We start from the raw sequence: 10,318 nt of genomic DNA on the forward strand, positions 1-10,318 counted from the left end.
ACAAAATGGAAAGATTTCACCTTGGAAATTTAAAGATAGCGCCCCAAATATCAGCCCAGTAGTTGGCATCTGGCATTTTCAACATTCTACGTACCAATACAGTTGGACCAATACAGTTACGCTACAAATATCTCTCACACACACCCCACTATTATATCTTAGAATATGTTGTCATTTTACTGTGGAAATGTAAAGATATATTGCCCCAAATATCAGCTCGGTAGTTAGCAACTGGCATTTTACAATCTACATGGGATTAAAAAAAATCCCCCATTGGACTAATATATTTACACTGCACATTTCTCACATCCCCCTTAATCTAGCATAATATTTTACAATAAGGTGTGGTTTTACTTTGGAAATTTAAAGATATAGAGCCCCAAATAGCAGCCCAGTAGTTGGGTTTCTGCTGCGAAATCTGTTGCTCAATTGTGTGGCAGTAAAAGGTTTCTGTGCCAAATAATTAACTAATGCGTTGCCAATACTTGTCAAGCACGTAAAAAATAACTCGGAACTTCAATTTTTTGGGGTAACAGGAAGAAAATACCAAAACAGTACTTTGCCCAGGTTTTCTTTACCCTGAACTTAGCTAGCTACCTACTTAGTCTTCCGCTTAAAGCAAAGCATGTCTCTTTACCATGTGACCCAATGAATCACATGATCTGCTGACGTAACAGGGTTCGTCCGAAGTATTGGAACTAGCCGAGCCATAACTGTTGCTCTGAAGGAAGTAGCTCGAGAGCAGATTACGGTTTTTCGTGATGGCTCTTGCATTTTGGGTGACGGGAGCGCTGTATCTGCTTACCGTAGCGACGCGAGCTCGAGCTGCTACAGGTAAGAGAGGGAATTCATGGGACTGTAAGGCTTCCCACGCTATGCGACTTCTTAAGACCCCTTGCCTGGCTCGAAGTGTAGCTTATCTAATGTCCGGGGCGGACAGTGGTACGCGGCTTCATTATAGCATTAATTAATTAATCCCTATCCCTGCAAAGGCCCTCTATCGTAAATAAGTAGGCGACCCGTGCTTGTTAGGTGTTTAATAGATGTGGAAGGGGTTGGCTACCTCCGTGTTAAAAATACTGGGGAGCATTTCACTTCCTCCAATAATAGAACGCTCCAATTTAAAAGAGGACGATTGTTACTGTAACTGAAGTGTTATAAAACTACGTATATCTGGTGCTTTATATTCGGGAGCGCCCTCCAAAGTAATGTTATGTGTTAACTGTGTTCAGGACTCTGAGATTCGTGAGCTGCACCTAAGGCATCTTATACGTAACATGGGGGAGTTTTACGCTCCCTGATGTCTTTACTCTGTCGGTAAACAACAGACGTTTAACCCCTTAGTTCCCCTATAGACGTACCGGGACGTCCAAAAAACGCCCACAAAGAAACCCCTATGGACGTCCCGGTACGTCCAGCCTTTCGTGCAGCGTCAGGGACACATCCCTGCCGCTGCACGGGAGACCAGGCTGTCGTTTGACAGCCTGGACTCCCCCCTGGCAGCAGAAGCCGGCATTGCCGGCTTTCTGCTGCCCGATCTCCCGTAACAGCTTCCGGCATGAAAGCCGGTAAGCTGTTACGGTTGAAAGTGCCCGATCGCGCGATCGCGCAGTTGAAACGCGCGATCGGGCATTCCCTTCCGGGTTACGTCACTGCTGACGTAACCCGGAAGGTCATCGGAGGACAGGATATCCCCTGCGGGGATATCCTGCCCTCCGATGAGGCACAGAGACGCTGCGATCTCTATGCAGGTCTGTGAGGACCTGCATAGAGATCACAGTGTGATCGGTGCAGGGGGATCGCGGGGAGGGGAGTGAGAAACCATCTCTCTCACTCCCCCTCCCGTCCTGTAAGAAAAAGCAGAAAAAAAAAAAACGGTTAGTCATTTAAAAAATAATATTAAAAAAATCATTAAAATATTAATATAAATAATACAAAAAAAAATTATAATGTGGGCTGTGATGTCATTGTGACATCACTGGTATGTTCAGGAGGTCCCTAGGAGGACCTCTAACCATTACTGTGTAAAAATAATATATAAAAAATAAAAAAAAATGTAAAAAAATTAAAATAAAAAAAAAATTAAAAAAAAATATATAAAAAAAGATAATAAAAAAATTATTAAAAAACCTTACTTCCCATTGCCCTAGCATAACATCTAGCCAGTATAACCCTCCTGCCCCCGTTCACAACCCCCAAACCCGTTAAGCCATAGGCATAAAAATTATACAAAATTGTACACCTAATAGAACGCTCCCTGGTGCTGGGAAAGTCTGGAAAATCTATATAAATTAGGTATTTCTGAAATCAGGACACCTGAATTAATAAACTTGGAGGGGATTTTCCATCACTTTACCTAATTTTGTGAGGATTCAGAGGGAAAATGTAAAAAAAAAATTAGTTTAATTTTCTAATCTTCGCTAGTTTTTACTAAATTTCTCATTCTAAATTTCCAGCTAATCATCCAACTATGGTATCAAACGAAAGCTCTATCTCTCCTTGAAAAAACGATATATAGTTTATATGGGTAAACTATTCACAGGAAAGGAGAATCATCGCTAAACCGACATACCCCAAAAATGGCAAAATTGCTCTGGGCTTTGAGGTACCAAAAACCCCTGGGATTGAAGGGGTTAACGCGTGTAAAACAAATATTTATCGCCATATAAATAACAAAGCTGACGTCAGAGCATTTCGGACGCATGCTAACAAAACACTGTTAATATTAATAACAATCTCAGTGACCGTGAGTTAGCCGTGAGGATAGTAATTCCTTCAGTGTTGCTGTTGATACCTCAGTAAAACAAACATAGGTGCTTGTTGTCCAGCGCTGTGATTTAGCTGCTGTTTGGTTAGCCTGCCTCAGCCACCTGTTGCCTGAGATTAGTCCTGAAAGATTAGTTTATAGTCTCAGTTCCTTTACAAATGTTTGTAGGATGGTGACACCAACGAAAGCGGGTATAATTAAACAGGTAAAGGTTAAGTAATTTAGGTTACACTGATGAAAATGTGGTTTTATCAGTGCTGTGAAATATGATGGCGCCATATAAAACAAGAATAATAATTATACTGCAATAAACATCCATTATCTGCGCACCTGAATGCTGCTATTACCAGTCATGTGATATTTTGGGTGACTTTCCCTGCTCAAACAGCTGATTCTTTATGGCAGTGATAAGCCTTGCATGGTCCCTTTAACTATTTGTAGTGTCCCTTTTACAAATGCATGGGGGGTTCTGCAGAATCCCCTTTATGTGTTTGTCCCGTTCCAGCCCCAGCTGGGTACATGCAGATGGGTACCAGACATAAATACATTAAAACAAAATTTCTAGGGAGCCTGGAGATGCCATCATTGGCATCTGTAAGATTTGAGATATCCCAAAAAGGGAGCTCTAGCCTCTATCTATATTGATCTGGGAACAATAAGAAAAATAATTAAAATAAAGACAAAAAAATTATTTTAGCTCTACCACTACAAGTGAAAACAATGTAACAGATACATACAAAAACTTAATTGCACTCAAACCCTTTAAGCCAGTAGTATAAAAAAAAATAATACAATCCAGTGTAATACGTAAAGGATGGCCACCAGAACATAAAAAAGAACTGTGTGGAGCCAAACATGATTTCAGTGAGAGCTGATCACCTGCTTTAAGCACATGATTCTCATGCCACATGGTATACTCACTGGGTACCATTTGTGTATGTTTAAAAGCCAGCTGAACTGTAAAGGGAATGTTAGAAATATGTATGTCTCTCATCTTAGACAGGAAGTGACTACACAGAGGTTGTAAAATAATCCAGTTATGCTTATGAATTGTTTGTTTTTTTTACAGAGTGCTCCTCACTGAGCAACACAACATGTGAACGCTGCCTGAAAAATGTCACGGTGAGTGATTGGTTATGAAACGCTAGATATTTTAATATAATGTATATAAAATCTATATATTATGTTTGTGTGTGTGTGTATGTATGTATATATATATATATATATATATATATATATAATGTGTGTGTATATTTATATATATATATATATATATATATATTATTATTATTATCTTTTATTTATATAGCGCCAACAGTTTACGCAGCGCTTAATACAATACATAAATTCAAGGGATATGACAAGACAAGAATTGACAGACTTAGACAAACCGATACATTTGGTGGAGAGAGCCCTGCTCGCAAGCTTACAATCTAGAGGGAAAATGGGGTGATAAACATAAGGCATAGAGAAAGGGTGAGGGGTATTGTGGGGGTATCAATGACAAGGATGTTCTAGCAGCTAAGATGGTATGCTTCTCTGAAGAAGTGGGTTTTTAGGTGTTTCTTGAATGTCGGGAGGGAGGGTGAATTCTGAAGGTTCCTTGGGAGCAGATTCCAGAGATATGGGGCAGCTCGAGTGAAATCTTGTAGACGGGAAAAGGAAGAGGTGATGAGTGAGGAGGTGAGCCTTAGCCCATGGGAGGAACGTAGGGATCGAGTAGGAGAGTATTTGCTAATGAGGTCAGAAATGTACGGAGGAGCAGTATTGTGGATGGCCTTATATGTCAGTACCAGGATCTTAAATTTAATTCTAAAGGTAATTGGGAGCCAGTGGAGGGTTTCACAGAGGGGGGAAGCAGAAGAGGAGCGACGTGCAAGGAAGATGAGCCTAGCAGCGGCATTAAGGATAGACTGTAGTGGAGAGAGTCGAGACAGTGGAATGCCAACCAGAAGAGTGTTGCAGTAGTCAAGACGGGAAATGATAAGTGAATGAACCAGAGTTTTTGTGGATTCTTGGGTGAGGAATGGGCGGATACGAGAGATGTTTTTTAGGTGCAGGCGGCAGGATCTGGCGAGGGACTGAATGTGAGGGATGAAGGAGAGGTTTGAGTCAAGGATGACCCCAAGGCATCGGGCCTGGTTAGTAGGAGAGATAGTTGTGTTGTTAATGGTGATAGAGAATTCAGGTAGTGGAGTGAAGATGGAGGGAGGGAAGATAATGAGTTCCGTTTTAGAAAGATTAAGTTTCAGGTAGTGTTGTGACATCCATGAAGAAATAGCAGACAAGCAGCTGGTGATCCGGGACATGAGAGATGGAGAGAGATCAGGAGAAGACAGGTAGATTTGGGTATCATCTGCATATAGATGATACTGGAGGCCAAATGAGTTGATTAGTTTGCCAAGAGAGGAAGTATAAAGAGAGAACAGCAGAGGGCCAAGGACTGAACCTTGGGGGACACCAACCGAAAGAGGAAGGGGCAATGATGTGTTGCCTGAGAAGTTGACAGAGAAGGAACGGTTAGACAGATATGAGGAGATCCAGGAGAGAGCTGTATCTCGAATGCCCATAGAAGCAAGTGAGTCAAGAAGAAGGTGGTGATCAACAGTATCGAAAGCAGCAGAGAGATCCAGTAGAATTAGAATAGAGTAGTGACCTTTAGCTTTGGCAGAGAGCAAGTCATTGGAGACTTTTGTTAGAGCTGTTTAAGTAACTATATATTTGCACTACAACTTTACATGGCCAATGATTTTTATTTACTTTTTCCATAATAATGGCTAGTAGTGTAAATCAAGGGTTTATTGATAATGGTAAGGGTAGCGTTTTAGGCTGTATTTGAAAATGTAGTTTGATATTAAAAAGGGCGGCTATTAAATAGAATTCCTTGAGTGTTTCTTTCATTATGACACCACCTTGTTCTCTGGAATGACTCATCTACACAGAGCTTATTATATGTGTAGGTAATTTGCTCCCAGTACACTGATTAACCACAAAGTAGAGTATTTGACTCTGTGTTCAAGAAAATATGTTTTTCAGTCCTGTAATGTAATTTTTTTCTTTAATGGTGCTAGCCTATACCAAGGAATACGATTAACAATGTGTCCTCTTCTGAGCTGTTACATTCGCTAAAGTGTGCAGGAGAGCTGTTTCGTTATCTTTTGCTATGCATTATTGTTGGCTGATCCCAGTAGATCCTATAGATCACTTCACAGATTCATCCCTGGCTAAGATTAGTACTTTAATATGTATTTGTTTTAAGGGCTGTCCAGGACACTAGAGTATCTCTTTAAGGTTTGGTTGATGTCTTTTTTTTTTTTTTTTTTTTCTTTTTTCTTCATTCGCTTACTGTGAAGATAGAACAGGTTTTCCAGGCACATTGAGTGCCTAAACTGGTTGTGCACAACAGATTTCCCATGGAGAACATTACAAACAGTATACATATTTGTGTACATATGTTTCTTTCAGTGCAAACATAACACTTTATTTGCTTGTCTGTGGCAGGCTGCTGCTTACTCTTCTGGCAGTAAAGGGAATTAATCCCTTAAGTGGTGATCTTTTTTGACAAAGGTGTCTAACGCAGGCAAAAGGGGCAGTTGGCTCAGGCTTCCTTAGGGGCATAGTTTTCTCCACTTGTGATTTCCCCCTTACCAGTCTGTTCGCCCCCTGATATCCCAACAGCTGCACAGACATTTGAGGATTTGCTAGTGGAAAGGTCTTTGCTGGTGGGTATGTCCGGCCCCAGAATTAATATTTGCCCACCTTCCCTGCAAATACAAATTGTGACTGTCCATGCTAATACAAATTGAAAATGGCTAAGATACTAAACTGCCCTGTAACTGTAAGATGCTCACGGACTCTCATATGGCATATTATACCCATGTGTAGGGTATTCCTAGTTAAAGTACCAAAGATAAATTGAACCTACAGGAATAGGCAAATTTGTGTTTGGTGCTATAGAATATTATGAGGCCATATCTAAGATACATTTGTATCCTCCAGTCTGAAAAATTATGATGCAGTTACATATAGACTTAACTATAAAAGTATTAGGACTGACGAAGAAAGAACTATTTATTGCTTGAATTCTACCAATAAATATAAAATGAATAACATCATCCGGTAATGTATATGGGTTTAAATCTTACAATCTTTGTACAGATGTGTGGATTATTTGATATAATATTTTAAACTGCAGCACATCACATACATTTTAAGTACACAGAATAAGTAATTGAATGTATGTTACTATGTTGTTGAATATGTTGTAATGTAATGAGGGCTGCCATTTTTTCTTATGAAAGAGTTATTCCCATCATTTGAGTTTGAGAACTGAATCATCATGTGTTTGAGCTGATATTTTTAGGGAACAAGCTATCTTTTTATGTTGGAAGTGGTTAATTAACCCCTGGAGGACAACTGACATGCATGGCTGTGGATTAAACGGTGTTGCTGTAATGCCTTGATATCGATATGTTTGATGCAGGCACCTGATTGTATGTGTGACAGATATGTAGAAATCCCATATTCTATTATTTTCCATTACTCCGAGAGCATACTTCTGCTATTAGTCAACCAGTGAAGTTTTATTCAGTTTGTTTCCCACATTTTCTCTTCATTATTTTATTTTATGAAGTCAAGTTATATTGTATAATATAGTAGTATATTGAGACATGCCACTTATCTATTTTTGTTCATCTATAGTTACCCTCTGTTGTGGGCTTGGCACATATTGTTAATACTGTATTTGCTCGATTATAAGACGAGGTTTTTTTCAGAGCAAATGCTCTGAAAAATACCCCTCGTCTTATAATCGGGGACGACTGAGATCCAGATCCCCCGCAGCTGCAGGGGACACAGTGACATTAAGAGGGTTAAAAGGCATATCATGGGGCACAGTGGCATATAGGGGGTAAAAGGCATTTCTGGGGCAGATGTGCATAACTGGGAGGCAGGTTGGAAAATAGAAGGAAATAAAACCAAAATATTTTTCTCAATCATAGCTTTTATTTAAAAAAAAATGAATTAACATTTACTGGTAAAACTTTTTTCCTATAGGGTCGTCTTATATTCAGGCTTTTTCTTTTTTTTCCTAAATTAATATTCAGATTTGGGGGGGTCGTCTTATAATCAGGGTCATTTTATAATCGAGCAAATACGGTATATTGGTCTTCAAGCTCTCTTTCCAGTTGTGAGCAGGAACCCTGTGTTGGCTGCTCCAAGAACACCACCTTTCGGGGTTGCCACATTTCCCTGTATCTTGATGATCTGTTCACCATGTGAACTGAAGTTATGATAGTAGCCTCCTTATGTAATTAGATTTAGTACGGGAGTATGGTTTTCCCTGTCTTCTGTATTGTTGTAATGTTTTTTTTTTTTGTTTTTTTTTTAATCTCTATTCAGAATCGATCTATTTATCTTGTTTAATGCTAATGGTATTGTCATTATTTATGTATTTGTGTATGAGTATTATGAATTTTTCATGTGCGTGGATCCTTAGAATGTGGGTATAAATTTAGAGTAGTAGCAGGAAGAACTAAATGTATTTTTGTGATTTGACACTAATTCTTAATCTTGAGAATATTAGTGTTATATCCAATTTCACCTTTTGCATACTACTAATCAAGGTCTCATGTCCTTGGATACGAACACGATATGCTTTTTTCTATTCTTTGATAGTTTTCTGTATTTTTTATGACCGAGAATAATTACAGGTTTGTCTTGTAAAAGAAACTATTTTGGTTATCTTTGAAGTTGTTTTTTTTTTTTCTATTATCTATTCTCAAAAGTTTGTTTTATTCTTTAGTGTCTTTGGTGTAACACCGACAGTAAATGCGTTGACTATCCAGTCAAAAACATACTGCCTCCGTCCTCTCTGTGCAAGCTGAGTGATGCCCGTTGGGGAGTTTGCTGGGGTAAGTAAATTCTTTATCTTAAGATAAAACAAATCCATTTAAAGAACTTCTTCCATATCCCCTGCTTAAATTAGCAGATACGGTACTGTGCAAATGTTTAGGCAGGTGTGAAAAAATGCTGTTAGGTAGGAATGCTTTTAAAACTACATTACTTCTTTCATTTAACAAAATGTAGAATGAACAGATGAAAAATCAAATCAATATTTGGTGTTGCCATCCTTTGCCTTAAAAACAGCGCCATTTTTCTAGGTATACTTGTGCATGGTTTTTGGCAGGTAGGTTGTTCCAAATATCTTCTATGGATTTTGGCAGCTTTGGTTACTTCTGTCTCCATGACAGGCTGTATGATGTTGAGGTCTATGGGGGTGTATCACAACTTCCACAACTCATTGTTCATCTTTATTCTGAGGCTAGTTCTTAATGACTGTGTGTTTGGGGTCGTTGTCATACTGCAGTGTTTTTGTGAATAGTTGAGTCATTTGGCCTTGTTTCCATGTCGGAGGTATGGCTTTTTGGCCGCAAGACCGCTTCTGAGCAGACTTTTCCTGACAGTAGATGAGTGTACCAGGATCCCATTGTCTTCTGCCGATGCCAGGCTGATGGCACTACTGGACATCTTCTGATTGCGAAGGGAAGTAAGCATGATGTGTTTCATCTGCTACACTAACTTACCCTTGCATTTATGGTCCTCAACATTTCTCGTTTCTTTGTGCTTACTCAAGAGTTTGGGCAGTACATCTGGAAACGCTGGCCTCCCTGGGGAGGCTGATGCTGTAGAACCAGGGGCGTACCTAGAGTATTTGGCACCCGGGGCGGATCCTGTAAGTGGCACCCCCCCCCCAAATGTAAAGACATCTACAAAATGATGTTGACAAGAATATTTACTGCACCAATTTGTAAACTGTATGTCAACTGTAACAAGAAATCTGAAAAAATAAATTAATAACTTATAAGTAAAATAAACATGTTTAAATAACATTTACTGAACATATAATAGTGCTTTCTTTAATAACCCTCCAAAAAAACAGCGCCCACATAGAACCTGACCAGCACCCAAATTACACACACAGGACGTGCCATATTTGCCCCCAAACAGCCCAGCATGAGTCAGCATTGTTCCCAAACAGCCGAGTGTACGCCATCTTTGTCCCATAAACACCCTGCTTATACCATCTTTGCCTTTTTGACAAATCAACTATACACCTATGATTAACACAAACACTTTTAAAGTCACTCACTAATTCACTTTCTTTCACACAAATTATTTACACATATTCATTGATGCATTCTCACAAATTCATTAATTCTCTCACTCATTCACACAATTCATCCACACATTAATCCATTCATTTTCGCTCTCTCATTCTGACTCTTTATTTCAATATTCTTGCTACCCTCCTTTCTCCCTATCTAGCCCTTCTCACTCCCTTCTCCCTATCTACCCCCTATCCCCTCCGTCTCACTCCCTTCTCCCTATCTACCCCCCCTAACTATCTACCCTCTCCCTCCTTTGAAGTTCACTTACCTTTCAGGAGTGCAAGGCCTCTGTCTCCCAGCTCTGCCACTGTATGGAACAGCATGGTAAAGTGTGGATTGGTAAATGTGTGAGAGTGATGGGAGTAGGGCTGCAACTAACGAT

General features: G+C 39.5%; 1 protein-coding gene across 1 annotated transcript in view; it reads left to right on the forward strand.

The window, feature by feature from the left end:
* Positions 1-675: 675 nt before the first annotated feature.
* PTTG1IP (PTTG1 interacting protein) overlaps positions 676-10,318 on the forward strand; it is a 20,239-nt gene continuing 10,596 nt past the window's right edge. Inside the window, exons 1-3 of the mRNA XM_053470736.1 lie at positions 676-834; positions 3,837-3,889; positions 8,571-8,679. Of these exons, the coding sequence (XP_053326711.1) occupies positions 762-834; positions 3,837-3,889; positions 8,571-8,679 (235 nt within the window). The 5' untranslated portion in view covers positions 676-761. The remainder of the gene's footprint in view (positions 835-3,836; positions 3,890-8,570; positions 8,680-10,318) is intronic.

Source organism: Spea bombifrons, chromosome 7 (assembly GCF_027358695.1).
Source record: "Spea bombifrons isolate aSpeBom1 chromosome 7, aSpeBom1.2.pri, whole genome shotgun sequence".
Classification (NCBI taxonomy): Eukaryota; Metazoa; Chordata; class Amphibia; order Anura; family Pelobatidae; genus Spea; species Spea bombifrons.